This window comes from Anomaloglossus baeobatrachus, unplaced genomic scaffold (genome assembly GCF_048569485.1).
Source record: "Anomaloglossus baeobatrachus isolate aAnoBae1 unplaced genomic scaffold, aAnoBae1.hap1 Scaffold_674, whole genome shotgun sequence".
Classification (NCBI taxonomy): Eukaryota; Metazoa; Chordata; class Amphibia; order Anura; family Aromobatidae; genus Anomaloglossus; species Anomaloglossus baeobatrachus.
This window is the reverse complement of record NW_027445046.1, coordinates 42,501-68,332: the sequence shown is the minus strand read 5'-3', so window position 1 is coordinate 68,332 and position 25,832 is coordinate 42,501. Positions and strand designations below refer to the sequence as shown.

At 55.1% G+C, this 25,832-nt stretch overlaps 1 protein-coding gene across 2 annotated transcripts in view; it reads right to left on the bottom strand.

Moving 5' to 3' along the window:
• Nucleotides 1-6,590: 6,590 nt before the first annotated feature.
• The window catches only part of LOC142286643 (protein DDI1 homolog 2), a 40,329-nt gene continuing 21,087 nt past the window's right edge, over nt 6,591-25,832 (bottom strand). The window contains exons 2-10 of one of the 2 annotated variants that reach the window (XM_075333378.1): nt 25,087-25,231; nt 24,243-24,467; nt 22,973-23,099; nt 20,946-21,073; nt 20,748-20,876; nt 19,992-20,095; nt 19,447-19,636; nt 19,204-19,262; nt 7,859-7,944 (exon numbers count right to left, since the gene is read on the bottom strand). In XM_075333378.1, the coding sequence (XP_075189493.1) occupies nt 19,246-19,262; nt 19,447-19,636; nt 19,992-20,095; nt 20,748-20,876; nt 20,946-21,073; nt 22,973-23,099; nt 24,243-24,467; nt 25,087-25,231 (1,065 nt within the window). In that variant the 3' untranslated portion in view covers nt 7,859-7,944; nt 19,204-19,245. Of the gene's footprint in view, nt 7,945-19,203; nt 19,263-19,446; nt 19,637-19,991; nt 20,096-20,747; nt 20,877-20,945; nt 21,074-22,972; nt 23,100-24,242; nt 24,468-25,086; nt 25,232-25,832 lie in introns of both variants that reach the window. The other variant, XM_075333377.1, reaches the window with a different exon arrangement.

Below are 25,832 nucleotides of genomic sequence, written 5' to 3'. Positions count from 1 at the left end.
AGACTCGGAAAGCACGCTGATACGGTCACCTACATAGTCCCTCACCATCTTACTTAACTGTTCCCTCCTTCTCATCGTTCCCCAAACCGGTATCTGAGTCGCAGTTGACGGTTTGTGGAAAATGGACCAGTTTTGGCACATTAGTCCCCCGCCTGTGTTGCTCCTACTATGCGTAGCCCTCTCTTGTAATCCTGTTGTGTGAGATGACACGCTACCTCTGACGCCAGCATGATCTGAGGGTAATCGTTTCATCAACTGCTCCACTACAGCCCTCTCGAATGTTTCCGTAGTATAATCCTTATTTGCCTTTTCAAGTAGCGAAGCAAATTTGTCTTTGTAGAGTGGGTCAAGGAAGGTACATAACCAGTATTTGTTGTCTGCCAAAATGTGGACTAGCCGACAGTCATGAGAAAGGCCGTGTGACATGAACTGTGCCATGTGTCCCAGACCCCGAACTGGAAACCTGTGTGTGTCACTGCTAAGAATACATTCTGTCTCCCTAAACCTCCTCTCCTCCTCAGTCTGTCTCTCCTCCTCCTCAGTCTCTCTCTCCTCCTCAGTCTGTCTCTCCTCCTCCTCAGTCTGTCTCTCCTCCTCCTCAGTCTGTCTCTCCTCCTCCTCAGTCTGTCTCTCCTCCTCCTCAGTCTGTCTCTCCTCCTCCTCAGTCTGTCTCTCCTCCTCCTCAGTCTCTCTCTCCTCCTCCTCAGTCTGTCTCTCCTCCTCCTCAGTCTGTCTCTCCTCCTCCTCCTCAGTCTCTCTCTCCTCCTCAGTCTCTCTCCTCCTCCTCCTCAGTCTGTCTCTCCTCCTCCTCAGTCTGTCTCTCCTCCTCCTCAGTCTGTCTCTCCTCCTCCTCAGTCTGTCTCTCCTCCTCCTCAGTCTGTCTCTCCTCCTCCTCAGTCTGTCTCTCCTCCTCCTCAGTCTGTCTCTCCTCCTCCTCCTCAGTCTCTCTCTCCTCCTCAGTCTGTCTCTCCTCCTCCTCAGTCTGTCTCTCCTCCTCCTCCTCAGTCTCTCTCTCCTCCTCAGTCTGTCTCTCCTCCTCCTCAGTCTGTCTCTCCTCCTCCTCCTCAGTCTCTCTCTCCTCCTCAGTCTGTCTCTCCTCCTCCTCAGTCTGTCTCTCCTCCTCCTCAGTCTGTCTCTCCTCCTCCTCCTCAGTCTCTCTCTCCTCCTCAGTCTGTCTCTCCTCCTCCTCAGTCTGTCTCTCCTCCTCCTCAGTCTGTCTCTCCTCCTCCTCAGTCTGTCTCTCCTCCTCAGTCTCTCTCTCCTCCTCAGTCTGTCTCTCCTCCTCCTCCTCAGTCTCTCTCTCCTCCTCAGTCTGTCTCTCCTCCTCCTCCTCAGTCTGTCTCTCCTCCTCCTCAGTCTGTCTCTCCTCCTCCTCAGTCTGTCTCTCCTCCTCAGTCTCTCTCTCCTCCTCAGTCTGTCTCTCCTCCTCAGTCTGTCTCTCCTCCTCAGTCTGTCTCTCCTCCTCCTGCTCCTCCTCAGGCCATCCATGCTGGACAGCCCTGAAGCTTGGGTTGTCAATTCCTTGGTTACCAACTTCAAAGCATTCCTGTTCTTCATCATCCTCCTCATCCTCATGATGCTGAGCAAAGGTGGCCTGAGCTTGTTGGCCGAGGTTGTGCGGATTACTAGCAACCATTGTGAAGTCTGGATCCACAGACAACTCGGGTGCATGAACACTTTGGTCAGTCAGACCATCCATCAATAAACAAATCAGTGGATTGGTAATGCTGATAACAGCATCCTCACTGCTCACAATGTTAGTACCGTAATCAAAATTCTCCAAGTCCTGACAAATGTCTGCAATCCACACCCACTAGGCAGTACTTATGTCTGGCAGCTGCGTCTGACACAGCCCTCTGCTGCTCATGGATCCTGGCCAACATATGATAGATTGAATTCCATCTCGTAGGGAGGTCACATATCAGTCTGTGACTAGGCAAGTGTAAGCGCTGCTGCAGCACTGCCAGGCCAGCAAAAGAGGGAGATGACTTGCGGAAATGTGCGCTAATACGTCGTACCTTGGTAAGTAGGTCTGGTATCCCAGGGTATTTCTTCAGAAAGTGCTGAACTACTAAATTTACAACGGGGGCCATATAAGGAACGTGTACAAGCTTTCCAAGCTTTAAAGCCGCCACCAGATTACGACCATTATCGCACACTACAATCTCTGGACGGAGGTCCAACGGCTCAAGCCACTCATCTGTCTGCTCAGTTATCGCTTTCAAAAGCTCAGGTGCCGTGTGCGATTTGTCACTGCTACAGATGAACTTCAGTAGAGCGTGTTGCCTCTTAGCTGAGAAAGTGCTGCAGAGATCCCAGCTGGGGAATGATGTTGACGGTTGGACACCGGCGGATGTTGAAGAGGATGCACAGGAGCCAGATGAAGAGGAGGAGGAGGGAGTTGTTGTGTAAGAGGCTACTGAAACTGTGATTGAAGTGGGCCCCGCTATTCTGGGTGTGGGAATTATATGGGATGTTGCCGGGCTCAGACTCTGTACCAGCCAGCACCAGATTCACCCAGTGTGCCGTCAGTGAGATGTAGCGTCCCTATCCACTTCCGCTTGTCCACGTGTCCGTAGTTAAGTGGACCTTCCCTGTAATGGCGTTGGTCAGAACCCGTTTGATGTTTACGGACACGTGATTGTGGAGCGCGGGGACGGCACAATGAGAAAAATAGTGGTGGCTAGGTACAGAGTACCGATGTTCTAACACCGCCAAAAAGTCGCGGAAAGCCTCTGTTCCCACAAGCCTATACAGCAACATCTCAAGGGCTATCAATCGTGCAATGTGTGCAGTTATGGTTTCTGCCCTTGGGTGCGTAATGGGGAATTTTCATTTCTTTTCGAAGGTCTGTGTTATGGACAACTGAACGGAACCACTGGGACACCGAATTGGATGTGGTCATTGATGATTGAGTTCGGCCAACATCAGCTTGGGAGGAGGCATCAGCGCCACCTTCTTGCACACCACTTTGGGAAGCAGGCAGCCCAAGGGAAGTGGCAGAGTTTGGCGTCTGGAATTCGTGTTTTTCACCTAGAGCTGTCAACCATCTAGTGGTGTGCTTGGCTAACATATGGTTTCTCATGCTGGAGGTGCCCAAGATGGAAGTATTTCTGCCTCTGCTAAGCTTGGTCTGACAGATTTGACAAATGACAACTATTCGGTCCGAAGGACTCTTGGGAAAAAAAACCTCCCACACAATCGCACCACGGACCCTTGGACTCTAAGATGGCTGAGGTGGTGCACGGACCCTTGGACTCGAGATGGCACAGGTGGTGCACGGACCCTTGGACTCTGAGATGCCACAGGTGGTGGTGTCATGTGCACAATTGATTGACCTCTGGCAGTGGTCGAAACCCTATGTCTTACAGCCTTTTTGCGGACTATGGGCACATGCTCCTCTTGCAATCCATGCAACCCGTCCATGTTGGATCAGTCACCTCATCATCGACCAGGTCGTCTTCAAATTCCTGAAGGTCAACATCTTCGGTAATGGAGGTTTCAGGCTGACCAACACTTCCACCTGATTGCGCAGCATGTCATAGTCAACAACATGGCTTTCTTCTGGCCTTGGGTGCTCAAAGATCTGTGCATCACTGCACATCATGGCCTCACCTGCGTTGGTGGTGCTGCGCAGTGAGAGGCAAGAAAGGTCAAAGGGTCTCGTAAACAGTTCCTCAGAGTAACCTGCTTTGGTGTCATATGTTTCCTTAGAATACTGATGTTGTGGGGAAGGAGGACCAGGCTGAGGATTCGATGGGCCAGCCTCTGGGCTACTCAAGTCTCTGTGTGGACCTTTGGGATTTGCTGCTCGACCAGTAACTGGAGGCATTTTCTGCTATCTAACGCAAAGCAGAAGCTTATCTAATGATAAGCTACTGCTGATTAAACAGTGATTTTATCAAAACTACACTAGTAGCCCAGTAAGTGACATCACTGGAATGTTATTTATTCGCACTGTTCAGGGCGCAAGAGTGCTTTCCCATGTGGAGAAGAAAATTGGGATAGGAAGGCAGAGGTAGATAAACAAGGAACCTTTTTCTTTGGCTCGATCACACTGCTTGGGCGACCACCACTGTCACTACCGCCTCATCCACGGCCCTTACCCCCTCTTTTTCCCATTTTTTTTGTTTGATTATTTGAAGGTGAATACTGTAACGTGACCTTTTCTACAGGCAGTGGAACAACATTGAGGCCGGGTTGTTAAACTTGTGTTAATAGTTTCTCACGATACCCGTTGTTTTTACAATTTTGGGATTTTTTTTTGCAAGTTGTAATACCTATTGCAAGTATAACAGACACAAGGGATGTAGCAGTGCTGGGATTGTTGATTATCAGTAGCAGATGTCAGGACAGCTTTACATCTCTCCCTGCCTGTGAATAAGCTGTCCCTATACCACACACTGCAGGAACAGACCCTATCCAGCACGTAGAGGATTATATTTTTTTGGGGCGGTTTAAAAAAGGAACGGATCTCACCGAAAAAAGTACTGCAGCAACACTGTCCCTATAGCTATTTCTGCGATTTCTTCACCTGCTAGCACAGAGTGGACACTGTCTTCAGCTCTTATAAGGACTATTTTGGATTCTGCAGCAGGAACAGTATCTCATAGAATGCATTGCACTGTCCCTATACCTGTTTCTATGATTTACACAGTCGCGAGCAGCTAATGCTAAATAGTTTCAGCCCTTAGAAGGACTAGTATTAGTTGGCTGGAAAAACGCTGTACTGCACACAGTACAGTCTCACTACACCGGCCGCTCCGGAATGAATGTGTGCACACAAAATGGCGGCAGCTTTATATAGCCCCGATGACGCTGTGCGGCCAAGACAATCACAGTAACACCACAACAAAGATGGCTGCTGCGTTACTGTGAGGGCAAGCAACGTCAGATGTGTTCATTGGCTGGAAACTGGCGCCAGGAAGTCAGAAATGAAAATGAAAGTACCGGAGGAAATACCCCATTATCCGCCAGATACCAAATAGTGGCGAATACATTTGCTCATCCCTAGTTATAAACCTAGCATTATATCCAGTGTAGCTCAGCAATATCAGGGTTTCTCAGGACACAGTTGTAGGCTCTCTCCTCGAAGGCGGGGGTCCTCAGGATGCAGTTTAGGCTCGTTCAACTTGCGGTCCTCAAGACACGATTGTAGACTCACTGCTCTTGAGGTCAGGGGGTCCTCAGGACACTGTTGTAGACTCACTGCTCTTGAGGTCAGGGGGTCCTCAGGACACTGTTGTAGACTCACTGCTCTTGTGGTCAGGGGTCCTCAGGATACAGTTGTAGGCTCTGCGAGGTCAGGGGTCCTCAGGATACAGTTGTAAGCTCTGCGAGGTCAGGGGTCCTCAGGATACAGTTGTAAGCTCTGCGAGGTCAGGGGTCCTCAGGATACAGTTGTAAGCTCTGCGAGGTCAGGGGTCCTCAGGACATGATTGTAGACCCACTGCTCTTGCGGTCGAGGGTCCTCAGGGTGCAGTTATAGGAGCAGCAGATCTGACTCGTCAGTGTCTTGTGTTGAGAGACAAGGCTCAGCGGAGGAGCCCACCCATAAAGCAGGCACCTCCACCACTTTATTTAGTTCTCTGCTCATATTTGCATCGTGGCTCCACCAGAAACTACACTGCAGCGTCTGACCCCCACAAGACGGGTGCTGGTGGCAGCTGCCGGGGTAAACTGACCCTGGGCCCAGCTGGGCTGTGGTGTCTGGAGGGGAAGAACAATGCTGCAAGTAATCAGATTGTGAAAACAGAAAGCACCAGCAGGGCTGAGTACACGGGGGAGACGCGGTCAGGCTTTATGGTGTAGGATAGCTCAGTGAGTAAGGTGCCAGCTTTACCCCCTCACATGTCACAGACGAGAGATTTCTCCACCATACCTTCCCATGTATTGGGCGGCAGTAGCATTTATCCTGGATATGGCGGCACCGCCCCGCACGTGTCCGGGCAGATCACACCAGGCTGCACCTTTACTCCAGTCACATCCAGAGCTGATGCATGTAAGCTCCCACAATTAACTGCAGCCTGATACAGACCAATGGGGAGAGTGCAGCAGAAAACATCGGATTGTGCAGCAGCTTCGGATGTGACTGTAGGAAAACCCCTACCATGATGAGACCAGGAAGTACACACCAGAGGCAGCAAGGATAGAAAACACTGGAGGCAGCGAGGATAAAACACACCGGAGTCTGCGGCAGGTTCGGATGGGACTACAGCACAACCCCTACCATGAGGAGACCAGGACCAGTGACGCACACACCGGAGGCAGCGAGGATAGGAAAACATTGGATTGTGCGGCAGCTTCGGATGTGACTGTAGGAAAACCCCTACCATGATGAGACCAGGAAGTACACACCAGAGGCAGCAAGGATAGAAAACACTGGAGGCAGCGAGGATAAAACACACCGGATTCTGCGGCAGGTTCGGATGGGACTACAGCACAACCCCTACCATGAGGAGACCAGGACCAGTGACGCACACACCGGAGGCAGCGAGGATAGGAAAACCTTGGATTGTGCGGCAGCTTCGGATGTGACTGTAGGAAAACCCCTACCATGATAAGACCAGGAAGCACACACCGGAAACAGCGAGGATAGAAAATGCTTTCTTTATGGCTCTCGGATTTGTTAAAAGTCTGATCCCTACGGCCCGGATGCAGTAGCGGAGACCCCGGGGCTTCACGAGGCCTCGGTGACATGGCGCCCACAAGATAACATCCCGGGGGACCGCTGCATCGAGGAGGCTGCCGGGTGCTGTCCGTCTGCCAGATACGGAGACCCGGCACTGACCTCTCCCACCACCCACGGTGGCGGTACAGGCAATTATGTGGGGACCACAATGTTCTTGGCGAGTAAAGCGAGCAGCGCCATCTCCACGTTCCCATCAGCTCTTTCCAGGGCTACAATGGCGTCCTGCCTGGTGAAGCCTGCGCCCACAATGCGCTCCACCGCGTGCTCCACCACAGCGGGCAGAGCTGTAGGATGCACGGAGGGGGGGCTGCGTGCACAGACCACCCCTTCACTGCTCAGTCCTGGGAGCGGTCCATCCCCTGCCGCCGCAGCTCCAGAGTGACACAAGGCACCAGTGACCACCTGATGATCCAGCTCAGAGCCCGATGTACCCACAGGTACCGTGCAGTCACCAGGAGCAGCTCCCGGGGTATCCGCCATGTTACACACAGTGACGCCCGGTCCCTTCCCCCCATAAAGGTCTGTGTCCTTGTCACCATTTTGGTCAGACTCCTGATTGAACGCCCCAGGATCAGCCCCCGGGTGTGGAGCCCCCTCCTCCCCTCCGGACGGAGGAGATCCCTGACCACTGATGACCACTAATTCATGTAGTTCCTTCAAAGCAGAGGCCAAGGAGAAGCAGCCGTCCTCACCCTCCAGGCCAGAGGAGGCCGGGGGCTTAGAGCAGTCTTTCTTTGTGGCACTGAGCAGGTCTTCGGACCTCTCGGGATTAGGGGAGAGGTTGGTGCAGGACGGGTGGTGGCTCCCAGGACCACGGATGGAGACAATCCCTCCAGAGCCGCAGTCATCCACAATCACGTGTGTGTCCATCAAGTCCTCAGCAATGGCAGCAGGAGCCGGTGTCTCTGCTCCTCCATCCTCCACCGGTGACGATGTGGAAGGAGGAAGCGCGTCCCTTAGGTGAGGCCCCCACTCCGAGGAGACTGCAGCAGTAGAGATGGGCAAGGGCCCCGGGCCCCGATCAGCAGCAGAGGCAGGAGGAGAAGCTTCTACGGAGAGGTCATCAGTGACTGCAGATCTGAAGGACTCGGAGGTGTCACCCGTGCGCCCAGCGCTGCCGGCGACATCTGCGGCAGAGGACGGGGTGGGCACCGGAGCAGCAGGAAGGATGGTGTCCAAAGAATGGCCAGGGTGGGTAGATCCATCCAACGGTGGCACCAGGGACGGACCGGCCTCTGAGGTAGATTCCCTGTCTGCAAAGAAGGAAGACAAGAGACTGAGTCATCACCACACGAGAAACTGTGACCCCTCCCCACGATACGCAAAACCCCGAGAACCAGAGATCAGCAGTGACATCACTGAGAACACCTCCTATCCATCACCAGAGATCAGCGGTGACATCACTGAGAACACCTCCTATCCATCACCAGAGATCAGCGGTGACATCACTGAGAACATCACCTATCCATCACCAGAGATCAGCGGTGACATCACTGAGAACACCTCCTATCCATCACCAGAGATCAGCAGTGACATCACTGAGAACACCTCCTATCCATCACCAGAGATCAGCGGTGACATCACTGAGAACACCTCCTATCCATCACCAGAGATCAGCGGTGACATCACTGAGAACACCTCCTATCCATCACCAGAGATCAGCAGTGACATCACTGAGAACACCTCCTATCCATCACCAGAGATCAGCGGTGACATCACTGAGAACACCTCCTATCCATCACCAGAGATCAGCGGTGACATCACTGAGAACACCTCCTATCCATCACCAGAGATCAGCGGTGACATCACTGAGAACACCTCCTATCCATCACCAGAGATCAGCGGTGACATCACTGAGAACATCACCTATCCATCACCAGAGATCAGCAGTGACATCACTGAGAACACCGCCTATCCATCACCAGAGATCAGCGGTGACATCACTGAGAACACCGCCTATCCATCACCAGAGATCAGCGGTGACATCACTGAGAACACCTCCTATCCATCACCAGAGATCAGCAGTGACATCACTGAGAACACCGCCTATCCATCACCAGAGATCAGCGGTGACATCACTGAGAACACCTCTGTCACAAACCACCGGGGGGGTCACTCAGAAATCCCCCGCGCTGGCTACCAGTACGTCACAATCGGGGGGTAACAAGTGGGGTCACCCCTCCTTTATACCTCCCGACCGACAGACAGAGCACGTGACGCGCTCTCTAGCGCCCCTCTTATAGTCAGGCCAATTATGGAATTGCCCGACAATAAGCAAGGAGGCCGCTATACTACTTATGCCGATTATTGAAGGGTCCCCGGTGAGAGTAGGGTATATATTCCCCCGACCTCCGCGGGCGGAATATATAATATCTTCCCGAATCTCACGGGCCTCCCCACAATAATCCTTGGCACAACTCGCTGCCACCAACCGCTTCACGGTAACTATTAGCCGAACACACAGACGTGGGATTCAAGATCGAGATAACAGAACAGCCCAAGATTAATTATATAATTTAATCGCCTAAAGCACACTAGAAACTACAATATATACAATAGGGAATCTACAGAATATACATATGTCAGAGTACAGTTACAGATAAAGCATGGGTTACAAACAGGTATACAATTACATCAGTTACCTTGTGTGTCTGGCCACAGGGGGGCGCTGTAGACCAGGTTTCTAGGATTCTTCCTCACAGGTCTTTCCCAACCAGGCCCCCGAGCAGAAGAACCTTGGAAAATGGCCGAAGCAGGGTTATCAACCTGGGCAAATCCAGGTCTCCTCCTACCTTAGTGACCTCACGGGGAAGCACTGCCACTCCCCCTGCATGGATCAGAATTATCCAGAAAAGGGGATTTTGGCCATAACTGTGCCTGGGAGCGTCGTAGACGGACGCCAATGCTCTCATTGTGACAGTTATGAATTTAGCTGCAGAACGAGGGGACTCATGACCTGTCTACGAGTTCCCATATGGCTGACATCACGTTTGGTGTGTTTCCCAATGTCCTACTTCCATAAAAAGGGTGTGCCAGCATCGTCCACATGCGGAGACACCATTGTTATGGTTGCCATATTTATCGGAGATATGGCTTGCGAGATATGAACCATTTTTTACTGGAGTCGTTCTGTCTGGCTATTTCCATAGCCTTGCTAACTAGCTAGCAGCTCCTACTACAGGGTGACGGCAGGGAGTCATCCTGTATCCATTGTCCTAAAGCCACCTAATTTCCATATCACAGGACATGGCCATGGATTTGTTGCTAAACCAGTTGTGTGAAGGGAAAGGGGGGTTGACACCAGGAGAGGGCTTCCTGACATACTTGAATATCATGATTTATCGTCATCTCTCCGGATTTACCTCACACCTCCCCCCTTTTGAGGGCGCTAGGGGGCAGCACACTCCGGTGTTCCCCCGTGCGCCCGTCCGCGACCTCTCCTTGTCGGGACAGCCCGTCTGCGTTACCGTGGTCACGGCCCCTTTTGTGGCGAATGGTGAAGTTGTATTGCTGGAGCGCAAGGCTCCATCGCAACAATCGCCCATTCGGCCCAGAGACGGTGTGCAACCAGCTGAGGGGATTGTGGTCCGTCTCCACGATGAAGTGGCGCCCGTATAGATAGGGTTGCAGACGCTGCAGGGCCCACACTATGGCCAGGCACTCCTTCTCCATCGTGGAATAGGCAACTTCCCTTGGTAACAGCTTCCTGCTCAGGTACAAGACTGGGTGCTCTTGGCTCGCAGAGTCCACCTGGCTGAGCACCGCACCGAGGCCGAAGTCACTGGCGTCGGTCTGTACTACAAACGGCCGCGTGAAGTCGGCTGCCTGTAGCACGGGCGGGCTGGACAGGGCGTCCTTTAGGGCCCGGAAGGCTGTCTCGCAGTCCATTGTCCAATCGACTGCAGAGGGCAGCTTCTTCTTGGTGAGGTCCGTCAAGGGCTTTGCCAGGCTACTATAGCATGGAACAAACCTCCTATAGTACCCGGCGGTCCCCAAGAAGGACATCACCTGCTTCTTGGTCCTGGGGGTGGGCCAGGATGCGATGGCCTCCACTTTCTCAGGCTCGGGCTTCAGTGTTCCCCCACCTACCTGGTGACCGAGGTACTGGACCTCGCTCATGGCCAGCTGACACTTTCCCGGCTTGATGGTCAAACCTGCCCGGTGGATCCGCCTGAGCACCTGTGCTAGATGCTCTAGGTGGTCCTCCCAGGTGGGACTGAAGACGGCAATGTCATCCAGGTACGCGGCCGCGTACCCTTCAAGTCCCTTGAGCAGGGTGTTGACCATCCGCTGGAAAGTGGCAGGGGCATTCCTCATCCCGAATGGCATCACCGTGGACTCGTACAGTCCAAATGGGGTAATAAAGGCAGAGCGTTCCCTGGCCTTGGGAGTCAGGGGGATCTGCCAATATCCCCGGCTCAGATCCATGATGGTCAGGTACTGAGCCCCGGCCAACTGATCGAGCAGGTCATCGATGCGTGGCATTGGGTACGCATCGGCGACCGTGACAGCATTGAGCCCCCTGTAGTCCACGCAGAACCGAGTGGTTCGGTCCTTCTTAGGGACGAGGACTACAGGCGAGGCCCAAGCGCTGTTGGATGCCTGGATCACCCCCAGCTCCAGCATCTCGTCAATCTCCTGGCGCATGTGTTGCTGCACCTCCAGGGAGACCCGATATGCTGAACGCCGGATCGGGGGATGATCCCCAGTGTCCACGTGATGGACAGCCAAGTCAGTCCTTCCGGGCTGGTTGGTAAACAACCCCTGGAAGGGGTGTAGGGTGGCCCACAGCTGGGACCGTTGGTCCTCCAAGAGCTGGTGGCCAACCTCCACATCCTCAATGGATCCGCCTGCCCTAACCTGGGCTAGCATATCCAAGAGGGTTTCCGCTTCTCCCTCCTCGGGCAGGTTGCACACGGGGAGCGCACATGCCTCCCGCTCATGATGTGCCTTCATCATGTTCACATGGAAGGGCTTCCGCCTTCCACGGGCAGGGTCCAGGGTGACCAGGTACGTCACAGGGTTGAGCTGCTGGTACACGAGGTATGGGCCTTCCCAGGCTGCCTGAAGCTTGTCCTGTGGTACGGGGACCAGTACCCACACCTCTTGACCCACTTGGTAGGTCCTCTCGCAAGCGTTCTGGTCGTACCAACGCTTCTGATCAGCCTGGGCTTGAGCCATATTGTCGTGTACCAGTTGCGTCAAGGCCTGCATTTTGTCCCGGAAGCGCATGACATACTCGATAACCGACACTCCAGGGGTGGCCAAATCCCCTTCCCAAGCCTCTTTCACCAGAGCCAGGGGGCCCCGCACACGTCGCCCGTACAGGAGCTCAAACGGTGAGAATCCTGTTGAGGCCTGTGGAACCTCCCGGTAAGCAAATAACAGGTGTGGGAGATACCGCTCCCAGTCACGCCCATGGGAGTCGACCAACATCTTAAGCATCTGCTTTAAGGTGCCATTGAACCGCTCGCACAGGCCATTAGTCTGTGGATGGTACGGGCTGGCCACCAGATGTCGCACCTGGACTTGCTTACAGAGGGTCTCCATCAGCTGGGACATGAATTGGGTCCCCCGGTCGGTGAGCATTTCCTGGGGAAAACCCACTCGGGAGAAAATCTCCAGCAATGCGGTGGCCACCTTGTCAGCCCGAATGGACGACAAGGCCACTGCTTCTGGGTACCGGGTGGCATAGTCCACTACCGTCAGTATGAAGCGTTTCCCGGAGCTGCTGGGGATGGCCAGCGGGCCGACCAGATCCACAGCCACCCTCCTGAAAGGCTCATCGATGATGGGCAGAGATACCAGTGGGGCTTTGGGGCGTGGCCCCGCCTTCCCCACTCTCTGACAGGTTTCACACGAACGGCAGTAGGCAGCCACATCGGCCCCCATTTTTGGCCAGTAGAAATGCTGGTTTAACCTGGCCTTGGTCTTAGCGATCCCTAGGTGTCCGGCCATCGGAATCTCATGTGCGATCCGCAACAACTCCGTCCGGAACGGATAGGGTACAACCAACTGTTGGTCCCTGGGCCACGCCTCCGGTGAACCCTGCTGGACCGTGGCCCGGTACAGCCGTCCTTGGTCCCAGACCACTCGCTCCGGGTCCGAGTCCGAGGGAGGCTGTGCCGCCTGCTCCTTTAGAGCTTTCAGGCTGTCGTCAGCTTCTAACGCTGCCTGAAACCCCTGACTAGATGTGGCCAGAATCGACGAGACTGTCACATCTTCGGTCAGTACCCCGGGACCTGTGTCCTGGCCTCCACCTGACTCGGCTGCCACTTGGTCAGAAGGGGAAGAGCTATCGGACCTCCGGGAGGCCCCTTGGCTTCCAGCACTCCCACTGCGGGTGACAGCGGCCACAGCCGCTGCGACCGTGGGTCGTGCCTGCTCCTCCTCCGTTCCTGACCAAGTCGCCGGTTCAGGCAGACCTACCTGGCTTCCTGACACCCCGGTTGTGGGGGAACCCTGCACCGAGATCTTACCTGGGAGCACTTCCGCTCCTGGACCGGCCCCAATCTCACCTGCCTGTTCCCCCCCTGCAGCAACAGAACCCCGCTGTGAAATCTCTGGGGACCCCACATTTGCTGTGGTAGCCCCCACCCCACACACTGGTCCTCCCCCTGCAGCACCCTGCTCTCTGCTTATCCCTGCAGAGGGCAGCAGATCCCAGCTCACAGGCTGGTTACTTGTAGAGGCATTGTCACACCTTTCTCTGACCCCCTCCCCTGTCACAGCTGCAGCTGTGTGTGTGTCTATGGTGTCTGTGCAAGCAGAAATATCAGAGTTCACTCCCTCCTCCCTTACATCATTCATAGATAACACATTAACATTGTCCGGAGGCATGTCAGTACTGGCTGAAGGTTCAGCCTTTGGGGCGGGGCCAAACTGGGAGGTTATTTGCCCCAAATCTGTCCCAAGTAGCACGTTTGCAGGGATCCGATCAGTTACCCCCACCTCCCTCACCCCTCGCCCTGCGCCCCAGTCCACATAAATGTCAGCAACAGGCAGCGCCGGGTCAATGCCTCCAATCCCGGAGACAGCGAGGGTTTTTCCAGGGATCAAGTCTTGGGGGGACACCATCTCAGGCCGCACCAGAGTCACCTCCGAGGCGCTGTCTCGCAGTCCTATGGTCACAGACTGGCCGACGGTGACAGGTTGGAAGCTGTCCAGGGACCTACCACCACCCCCACCCACACAATACACCTTGGGCGGCCCTTGGGACGGGGACGGAGCCGGGGCCTTGGGACGCTGAGGGCACATGGCCTTGAAGTGTCCAGGTAGGTTGCACTGGTGGCACCGTCTTGGTTCTGCCACGGGCCTGGAGAGGGGAGTTGAGGGGGACACCCCCTGCAGTCTAGGGGCAGGTGGGGCAGTCGCAGAATTCATCTTACCCCCTCTCCAGGTGCTGCTGGTGGCCGCTCTCCTGGCCTCAGGGGCCCGGTTGTTGGTGTAGTCATCGGCAAGGGCAGCTGTAGCCGTGGACCCCTTTGGCTTCTGGTCTCGGATGAACTGGCGGAGATCCTCAGGGCAGTTCCACAAGAGTTGCTCCGTGATGAACAAGTCCAGGATCTCCGGTCCGGTGGAAAGCTGCAGGCCTTGGGTCCAGTGGTCGGCAGCTCGGGCAAGTGCCCGCCGGTGGTCAGCCCAGGAGTCCTTTGGTCCCTTCTGTAGGCTCCGGAACTTCTTGCGGTAGGACTCCGGGGTGAGGTTGTACTGTTGGATCAGGGCCCGCTTGATGGTGTCGTAGCCCTGATCTGCCTCAGCAGGCAAGTCCCCAAGGATATCCAGGGCCTTACCCCTTAAACGGGGGGTCAGGTATTTGGCCCACTGGTCCTTGTTCAGATGGTGCTGCAAGCAAGTCCGCTCAAAAGCAGTCAAGAAAGAGTCCAAGTCTCCATCCTTCTCCAGCACTGGGAAGTCCTCAACACGGACCTTTGGAAGTTTGGTGTCTTGAAGGTCACGTGTGGCTGATGAGGGCCGGAGCTGAGCTAGCTGCAGCTGGTAGTCACGCTCTGCCTGGCGCTCTTCACGCGCTGCCTGCCGCTCTGCCCTGCGCTCTGCCATGAGTATCTCGTAGGTATCCCGGTCTCCAGCCTGGAGAAGGGCCATAGCCATTTGAAGAAGGCTATCCGAGCCTCCCAGGCTCGGTGGAATGGCACGTGGTGATCTGCGGCCCGCTGCGGAGCCTGGTGCTTCACTGTCCATTGCAGAGCGGAGGGCTGGCATCTGGCTCGTTGAGGAACCTTGGGCGAGCTCCTCCTCATCTTGTCCAGCAGTGCCCGGTTGTGCAATGTCCTCTGCAGAGCTGTTCTCTGGCGTCGGGCTCCTGGAGGGCTCGTGGACAACCTCCTCATCGTCTCTGGCCTGAGCATCGGCCATTCCTTTGGCTTTGCTCCTGGTGCTATCAGCCATTGTTGCAGACTTTGGTCACTGACACAGAACTGACACCTGATGCCTCCACACACCTTACAGTATCTGCACTCTGACACTCTAGTGTTGAGCTAGTCTGAAGACCCCAGCAGCCACAGCTGCTGCAGGCAGTCTTTAGTGTCTGGGAGTATGGGTCTCACACTCACACACACTATTATCTCGATCCCACCGCTTGCCACCAATATGTCACAAACCACCGGGGGGGTCACTCAGAAATCCCCCGCGCTGGCTACCAGTACGTCACAATCGGGGGGTAACAAGTGGGGTCACCCCTCCTTTATACCTCCCGACCGACAGACAGAGCACGTGACGCGCTCTCTAGCGCCCCTCTTATAGTCAGGCCAATTATGGAATTGCCCGACAATAAGCAAGGAGGCCGCTATACTACTTATGCCGATTATTGAAGGGTCCCCGGTGAGAGTAGGGTATATATTCCCCCGACCTCCGCGGGCGGAATATATAATATCTTCCCGAATCTCACGGGCCTCCCCACAATAATCCTTGGCACAACTCGCTGCCACCAACCGCTTCACGGTAACTATTAGCCGAACACACAGACGTGGGATTCAAGATCGAGATAACAGAACAGCCCAAGATTAATTATATAATTTAATCGCCTAAAGCACACTAGAAACTACAATATATACAATAGGGAATCTACAGAATATACATATGTCAGAGTACAGTTACAGATAAAGCATGGGTTACAAACAGGTATACAATTACATCAGTTACCTTGTGTGTCTGGCCACAGGGGGGCGCTGTAGACCAGGTTTCTAGGATTCTTCCTCACAGGTCTTTCCCAACCAGGCCCCCGAGCAGAAGAACCTTGGAAAATGGCCGAAGCAGGGTTATCAACCTGGGCAAATCCAGGTCTCCTCCTACCTTAGTGACCTCACGGGGAAGCACTGCCACTCCCCCTGCATGGATCAGAATTATCCAGAAAAGGGGATTTTGGCCATAACTGTGCCTGGGAGCGTCGTAGACGGACGCCAATGCTCTCATTGTGACAGTTATGAATTTAGCTGCAGAACGAGGGGACTCATGACCTGTCTACGAGTTCCCATATGGCTGACATCACGTTTGGTGTGTTTCCCAATGTCCTACTTCCATAAAAAGGGTGTGCCAGCATCGTCCACATGCGGAGACACCATTGTTATGGTTGCCATATTTATCGGAGATATGGCTTGCGAGATATGAACCATTTTTTACTGGAGTCGTTCTGTCTGGCTATTTCCATAGCCTTGCTAACTAGCTAGCAGCTCCTACTACAGGGTGACGGCAGGGAGTCATCCTGTATCCATTGTCCTAAAGCCACCTAATTTCCATATCACAGGACATGGCCATGGATTTGTTGCTAAACCAGTTGTGTGAAGGGAAAGGGGGGTTGACACCAGGAGAGGGCTTCCTGACATACTTGAATATCATGATTTATCGTCATCTCTCCGGATTTACCTCACAACCTCCTATCCATCACCAGAGATCAGCGGTGACATCACTGAGAACACCTCCTATCCATCACCAGAGATCAGCGGTGACATCACTGAGAACATCACCTATCCATCACCAGAGATCAGCAGTGACATCACTGAGAACACCTCCTATCCATCACCAGAGATCAGCGGTGACATAACTGAGAACATAACCTATCCATCACCAGAGATCAGCAGTGACATCACTGAGAACACCTCCTATCCATCACCAGAGATCAGCAGTGACATCACTGAGAACACCTCCTATCCATCACCAGAGATCAGCAGTGACATCACTGAGAACACCTCCTATCCATCACCAGAGATCAGCAGTGACATCACTGAGAACACCGCCAATCCATCACCAGAGATCAGCGGTGACATCACTGAGAACACCTCCTATCCATCACCAGAGATCAGCAGTGACATCACTGAGAACACCGCCTATCCATCACCAGAGATCAGCAGTGACATCACTGAGAACACCGCCTATCCATCACCAGAGATCAGCAGTGACATCACTGAGAACACCTCCTATCCATCACCAGAGATCAGCAGTGACATCACTGAGAACACCTCCTATCCATCACCAGAGATCAGCAGTGACATCACTGAGAACACCGCCTATCCATCACCAGAGATCAAGCAGTGACATCACTGAGAACACCTCCTATCCATCACCAGAGATCAGCAGTGACATCACTGAGAACACCGCCTATCCATCACCAGAGATCAGCAGTGACATCACTGAGAACACCTCCTATCCATCACCAGAGATCAGCGGTGACATCACTGAGAACACCTCCTATCCATCACCAGAGATCAGCGGTGACATCACTGAGAACACCACCTATCCATCACCAGAGATCAGCAGTGACATCACTGAGAACACCTCCTATCCATCACCAGAGATCAGCGGTGACATCACTGAGAACACCACCTATCCATCACCAGAGATCAGCAGTGACATCACTGAGAACACCTCCTATCCATCACCAGAGATCAGCAGTGACATCACTGAGAACACCTCCTATCCATCACCAGAGATCAGCGGTGACATCACTGAGAACACCTCCTATCCATCACCAGAGATCAGTAGTGACATCACTGAGAACACCTCCTATCCATCACCAGAGATCAGCGGTGACATCACTGAGAACACCTCCTATCCATCACCAGAGATCAGCGGTGACATCACTGAGAACACCTCCTATCCATCACCAGAGATCAGCGGAGACATCACTGAGAACACCTCCTATCCATCACCAGAGATCAGCGGAGACATCACTGAGAACTGCGCCTATCCATCACCAAAGATCAGCGGTGACATCACTGAGAACACTGCCTATCCATCACCAGAGATCAGCAGTGACATCACTGAGAACACCTCCTATCCATCACCAGAGATCAGCGGAGACATCACTGAGAACACCTCCTATCCATCACCAGAGATCAGCGGAGACATCACTGAGAACACCTCCTATCCATCACCAGAGATCAGCGGTGACATCACTGAGAACACCTCCTATCCATCACCAGAGATCAGCGGAGACATCACTGAGAACACCTCCTATCCATCACCAGAGATCAGCGGAGACATCACTGAGAACTGCGCCTATCCATCACCAAAGATCAGCGGTGACATCACTGAGAACACTGCCTATCCATCACCAGAGATCAGCAGTGACATCACTGAGAACACCTCCTATCCATCACCAGAGATCAGCGGAGACATCACTGAGAACACCTCCTATCCATCACCAGAGATCAGCGGTGACATCACTGAGAACACCTCCTATCCATCACCAGAGATCAGCGGTGACATCACTGAGAACACCTCCTATCCACCACCAGAGATCAGCGGAGACATCACTGAGAACACCTCCTATCCATCACCAGAGATCAGCGGAGACATCACTGAGAACACCTCCTATCCATCACCAGAGATCAGCGGTGACATCACTGAGAACACCTCCTATCCATCACCAGAGATCAGCGGTGGCATCACTGAGAACACCTCCTATCCATCACCAGAGATCAGCGGTGACATCACTGAGAACACCTCCTATCCATCACCAGAGATCAGCGGTGACATCACTGAGAACACCTCCTATCCATCACCAGAGATCAGCGGAGACATCACTGAGAACACCTCCTATCCATCACCAGAGATCAGCGGAGACATCACTGAGAACTGCGCCTATCCATCACCAAAGATCAGCGGTGACATCACTGAGAACACTGCCTATCCATCACCAGAGATCAGCAGTGACATCACTGAGAACACCTCCTATCCATCACCAGAGATCAGCGGAGACATCACTGAGAACACCTCCTATCCATCACCAGAGATCAGCGGTGACATCACTGAGAACACCTCCTATCCATCACCAGAGATCAGCGGTGACATCACTGAGAACACCTCCTATCCACCACCAGAGATCAGCGGAGACATCACTGAGAACACCTCCTATCCATCACCAGAGATCAGCGGAGACATCACTGAGAACACCTCCTATCCATCACCAGAGATCAGAGGTGACATCACAGGTCTCTCCTGTGATCCTGTCTGGTAACACACTTAACCCCATCATTGCTGTGCCGCGCGATTACCTGCGGTGCAGCCCCTCCGGCGGCAGATCACACACACATGCATCATGGATTCTGTTGGTCTGTGAGTTTTTGGGAGAGAAAACAGCAAACGATATTAGGAGAACACGACAGGCGGCATGCAGTTAGTGACAAACCCCAGGAAGACCCCGTCCCCCGCCCCCCGCCACAAACACACGTGCACACGCACACACACACACACACACACACACACACACGTGCACACAGCGCAGACGGGCGGCGTACCCGCTTCCTCGGCAGACTTCTGCAGCACTTCGGCCAGCTCCCGGTCTGCGATGTCCTCGGGGCGGATGTCCTCTGTTCCGGGGCCGTATGCCAGCCGCGCGCACTCCGGGAGCTCTCCCTCCGGCAGGAAGCTGGTGCGCGTGCCCGTGGTGCCAATCACCAACACGTTCTTCTCCAGGTCTATGGAGCACTGAGGGGGGAACAGACAAGACACAAAACCTAAAACACGGCACAGACCGGGCCTCATTACTGGAAACCGTCACCAAGGCCGGGGACTGAGCGCTCACTGACAACTCAGCAGGACTCCTATACTACAGGAGAACACAAAATAGGGAGTGCAGCTCTGCAGGGCGAGATTCTGCAGCGTCACCGGCTCTGCTGATAAAGCCAGTATAGGGAAGGTGACAGAGCGGCTCCGCACGTCAGTGGCCGCGTACTGCAGAGCATGTACTATAGGGGTCATCAGTACAGAGGACAATGGAGAACCTCGTGGCCGGTGTGCAGATACAGAGCCACGCTCTGCTGCTCCTCCGGGACCAAAATACCTGATGTCGCTTCAACATGTCCAGACCGAGCAGCATGTCCATGGGCTGCTCCTCCAAGATGGAGAAGGAGCAGGGCAAGAAGTCTCCCTCGATCTGCACCTGAGCTGCAACACACAACACACCATCACGTCACAGAGCGACCGCTCCCTGACCCGCAGGGCCCGCGACCGCTCCCTGACCCGCAGGGCCCGCGACCTCCTCCCCCCCCCACAAGGCCCCAAGCCTGCTCCTCCCCACAGGGCCCCCAGGCTGCTCCCCAGCCTGCTCCTCCCCACAGGGACCCCAACCCGCTCCCCCCTCCCAGAGGACCCGCTCCCCCCTCCCAGAGGGCCCGCTCCCCAGCCCACTCCTCCCCGCAGGGCCCCCAGCCCGCACCACCCCGCAGGGCCCCCAGCCCGCTCCTCACCGCAGGGCCCCCAGCCCGCTCCTCCCCGCAGGGCCCCCAGCCCGCTCCTCACCGCAGGGCCCGCTCCTCCCCGCAGGGCCCCCAGCCCGCTCCACTCCTCCCAGCTCCTCTCCTCTAACAGCTCCCTCTCCACTGCTCCTCCCACTCTCCTGGCGGGCCCCTGGCCTGACCCACCCCCGGAGAGCCCCCCAGCTTACTTGCCACCCCCAGACGGCCCTCAGTCCACTTGCCACCCCCGGACGGCCCCTCACCCAGGAGGAGTTGCCGCAGTGTGTTGTAGTGGGATATTTCAGGGCCGGGGAACATCGTTGCGGCTCACATCGGTTGCAGGAGTAGATGGAGCGACTCACCTAGATGCACTCGGCCGATGATTTTCTGAGTGCCGACCCCCTTGGCGATGCCGGCCCACCGCCTGTCCACCAGCCTCATGATATGACAACGCTCGGCACAGGCCTGGCTCATTATTGTCATCTGCGCTCCTGTGAGAAGGAGGAGGAGAGTCAGCGCCTGCAGTGTGCGCCCCACAACCCCCCCCAAGCGCTCCTCACCTGAGTCCACGAAGGCCTTCACCGGGTAGCCATTCACCTTGCAGTTGATGTAGAGCATCACCACCTGGCCGAAGCTCTCCGGAGCCTCCTCCATGGCGATCGTCATGTTCTCCTCAATGTTCTGCTGCCTGCGGGGGAAACAGGGATCACTCACAGCCATTGTCCCTGAAGACGGCAGCTCCGGGTGTGACTAGAGCACAATGTGTGACAGAGCAGCACAGTGGCCCCTAGTGTGCACAGGTCCGTGCCTGCTGGGAGCAGTACACTCCCTGACAGAGGTTCTGTCGCTTATCCATGTTATGTAAATAAAAGCTTATAACCGGACACTAAATTCATCCATTGGTTTTATAAATTACGCTTTTGAAAGCTGAAACCCTCCCAAATTTGGTTCAGGATATGAAAATAAAGTTGCTGCAAAGCTGAAATATTCATCATTTAATGAACACAGAAAGGTCAGATTTTGGCAAGACAAAAGTTTTGTCACCTTGTCATATAAAGCACCGAATCCTAGTTTACATCCTCACCTGTGCTCACTAAATGATGGGTTAATTAGTGGGTGTGTATAAGTAGAAACCCAGCACCTCAGACCTTCACTAGAACTGCAACTTGACCTCTGACAACATGCCAAAAATCCACCCTGCGACCAAAGCCTTGATTATCAGAGGCTGAAGCCCAGATCCACTGCAGAGGTGGCTGCACCTTTAATGTGTCTCAGCGTCAAGTACAAAGAATTAAAAAAAAGATTTGAAGAGGCTGGAGATGTTTTTGACAAGCCCAGGTCCGGCAGACCCCGCAACACAACTGCTCAGGAGGAAAATCCAAAGCCAGCCCCTCTTCCACTGCAGCAGAGCTCCCACAGGCCTGGTCACCTCAAGTCTCTGTGTCACCTAGAACAGTTTGTAGGATTCTGTCTGGAAATGGTCTCCATGGTCGAATCAGTGCCCAGAAGCCAGCACTAAACAAAAAGCAATTAGAAAACCGTGTGGCATTTGCCAAGTCCCACAGCCTGCTAAACAGATGGATACTGGAAAAGTGGCAGAAGGTGGATTTCTGTGATGAATCTTCAGTTGAATTACACCACAGCCACCGCAAATACTGCAGGAGACCTACTGGATCCCGTATGGATCCAGGAAACAGGTAAGTTTGGTGGTGGAAAGATCATGGTCTGGGGTTACATTCAGTATGGGGGGGGGTGCGAAACATTTGCAAGGTGGAAGGCAATATCAATAGCCTAAAATATCAAGAAGTATTAGCGACCTCTTACATTCCCAATCATAAAAGGGGTCACATTCTGCAGCAGGGTGGTCTCTATCTCATACATCATCTCTACAACAAAGGTCCTCCTGGCAAAGAAGATCAAGATGCTCAAGGACTGGCCAGCCCAGTCACCAGACATGACCATCATTAAGCATGTTTGGGGAAGGATGAAAGAGGAAGCTTGGAAGACAAAACCAAAGAGTCTAGATGACCTCTGGGAGGCATGTAAGATGCATTCTCTGCTATTCCTGATGACTTCATTAATACATTGTATGAATCATTGTTGATCCGCATGGATGAGTCCTTCAAGCTCCTGGAAGTCACACAAAATATTACATATGGCTCTAATAGCACCACAACTTCATTCACCAATGTTATGCCACGTATCTTTGTATTAGAAGTTCATTATTTGTGTGAATTTCACATTACTTTCTGTGGGCGACAAAACTTTTGTCTTGCCAAAATCTGACCTTTCTGTGTTCATTAAATGATGAATATTTCAGCTTTGCAGCAACTTTATTTTCATAACCTAAACCGAATTTGGGAGGGTTTCAGCTTTCAAAAGAGTAATTTATAAAACCAATGGATGAATTTAAAGTCAGGTTATAAGCTTTTATTTATACAACATGGATAAGCGACAGAACTTCTGTCAGGGACTGTAGTGTGATGGCAGCTCGTGGCCAGTGATCACTGCTGGATGACAGGACAGGGCTGCCATAAATCCTGTGCCTGACAACTGCGAGGCACTACCGGAGCCCACGAATCCGCACCTGATGTCTTCCTCTATCTTAGCCTGAGCCTCCAGATCAAAGGGGTCAGCGGAGAAGAGTCGGATCCGCTCCTGCTCCCGCCGCGCTCGCTCCTGCTGCTGCTCCACCAGGACCTTGGTGAACTTCTCTGCACAGAAGAGAAGTCAGAGGTGAAAAAGGTCCCGAACCCAGCACGGGGCGCACAATCTACCCAGGTCTCTGCTCAGCAGCACCCGGCACCGCCAGCAGGGGGCGCACTATCTACCCAGGTCTCTGCTCAGCAGCACCCGGCACCGCCAGCAGGGGGCGCACTATCTACCCAGGTCTCTGCTCAGCAGCACCCGGCACCGCCAGCAGGGGGCGCACTATCTACCCAGGTCTCTGCTCAGCAGCACCCGGCACCGCCAGCAGGGGGCGCACTATCTACCCAGGTCTCTGCTCAGCAGCACCCGGCACCGCCAGCAGGGGGCGCACTATCTACCCAGGTCTCTGCTCAGCAGCACCCGGCACCGCCAGCAGGGGGCGCACTATCTACCCAGGTCTCTGCTCAGCAGCACCCGGCACCGTCAGCAGGGGGCGCACTATCAACCCAGGTCTCTGCTCAGCAGCACCCGGCACCGCCAGCAGGGGGCGCACTACGTACCCAGGCCTGCGCACAGCAACACCCGGCACCGCCAGCAGGGGGCGCACTACGTACCCAGATCTGCGCTCAGCAGTACCCGGCACCGCCAGCAGGGGGTGCACTATCTACCCAGGTCTCTGCTCAGCAGCACCCGACACCGCCAGCAGGGGGCGCACTATCTACCCAGGTCTCTGCTCAGCAGCATCCGGCACCACCAGCAGGGGGCGCACTACGTACCCAGGCCTGCGCACAGCAACACCCGGCACCGCCAGCAGGGGGCGCACTACGTACCCAGGCCTGCGCACAGCAACACCCGGCACCGCCAGCAGGGGGCGCACTACGTACCCAGGTCTGCGCTCAGCAGTACCCGGCACCGCCAGCAGGGGGTGCACTATCTACCCAGGTCTCTGCTCAGCAGCACCCGACACCGCCAGCAGGGGGCGCACTATCTACCCAGGTCTCCGCTCAGCAGCACCTGGCATTACCAGCAGGGGGCGAAGTATGTACCCAGGTCTCCACTCAGCAGCACCTGGCACCGCCAGCAAGGGGCGCACTACGTACCCAGGCCTGCGCACAGCAACACCCGGCACCGCCAGCAGGGGGCGCACTACGTACCCAGGTCTGCGCTCAGCAGTACCCGGCACCGCCAGCAGGGGGCGCACTACGTACCCAGGTCTCCACTCAGCAGCGCCTCCGCCAGGGGAGGGTTGCGCTCTTTCAGCAGTGAGAGCTCGTGGGGATTGGCCAGCAGCATCTCCTTCAGCAGAGCGGGGTTATCCAGCCCCTGCGGGAACGACGTGGAGTCCGGAGCCGGAGGCCGAGGCTGGGGGGAGGCCGCGGGAGGCCGGGAGGTCCCAGGGACAGCAATGCTGCTGAAATCAATGCGGGGCAAACCTGTGGAGAGAATACAAGAGTCACTACAGCCAGAGCGTGACAACCCCATACAGCAGGGCTGATAACAGAGAGCAACAGACTGCAGGTATAGTGTCCCTTCTAACGCCATCTGGAGGAGATTCTGCATTAAAACCCATCAGCCACCATGACACCTAGGACACGACCGCAGGTACAACTGGAGAAAGACGACCCAACGAGCGACAGCGAGGAGCCGCTCTCCTCCGGGGGGAACCCGACGAGCGACAGTGAGGAGACGCTCTCCTCCGGGGGGAACCCGACGAGCGACAGCGAGGAGCCGCTCTCCTCCGGGGGGAACCCGACGAGCGACAGCGAGGAGCCGCTCTCCTCCGGGGGGAACCCGACGAGCGACAGCGAGGAGCCGCTCTCCTCCGGGGGGAACCCGACGAGCGACAGCGAGGAGCCGCTCTCCTCCGGGGGGAACCCGACGAGCGACAGCGAGGAGCCGCTCTCCTCCGGGGGGAACCCGACGAGCGACAGCGAGGAGCCGCTCTCCTCCAGTCACAACCAGAGCTGAAATGTGGGGGATGGGGTACGGATAGTGTGATGTGCAGCTCTGGGAGTGGTTGGAGGATGGGCCCATATGGCGGCAGGGTCTTACCAGAGAATGCTGCAGCAGGACGAGGGGCGGCAGACCGGGACTCCGCCGGATCTTTCTGCCGCAGGACCACCACGTCACCATCTTTCAAGCCGTAAGAGGACAGAGATCGCTGGTTGTCCGTCAGCGGCTGCTCCGCATAGATGATCTGCAAGAAACAGAGGACATTGGGGTCACTCCAGATTACGCCGCCCCCTCCGGCCTACACCGCGCCAGTGCCGCCCCCTCCAGCCTACACCACGCCAGCGCAGCCACCCCCTCCGGTCTACACCGCGCCAGCGCCGCCCCCTCCGGCCTACAGCGCTCTAGCGCAGCCACCCCCTCCGGTCTACACCGCGCCAGCGCCGCCCCCTCCGGCCTACACCGCGCCAGCGCCGCCCCCTCCGGCCTACACCGCGCCAGCGCCGCCCCCTCCGGCCTACACCGCGCCAGCGCCGCCCCCTCCGGCCTACACCGCGCCAGCGCCGCCCCCTCCGGCCTACACCGCGCCAGCGCCGCCCCCTCCGGCCTACACCGCGCCAGCGCCGCCCCCTCCGGCCTACACAGTGACAACACTGCCGGTCTTTATATCCCTATCCCAGCTCCCTCCGGTCTATATACACAGCTCTAGCAAAAAAAATCTGAGTTCTCTGCACAATTGTCAGTTTTTGTGATTTTCATTTACACAAGAATACTAATAATGTGTTACCTCAGGAATCAATATTTTGTGGAATAACCATGATGCGTAATCCCAGCTTTCCTGCGTCTTG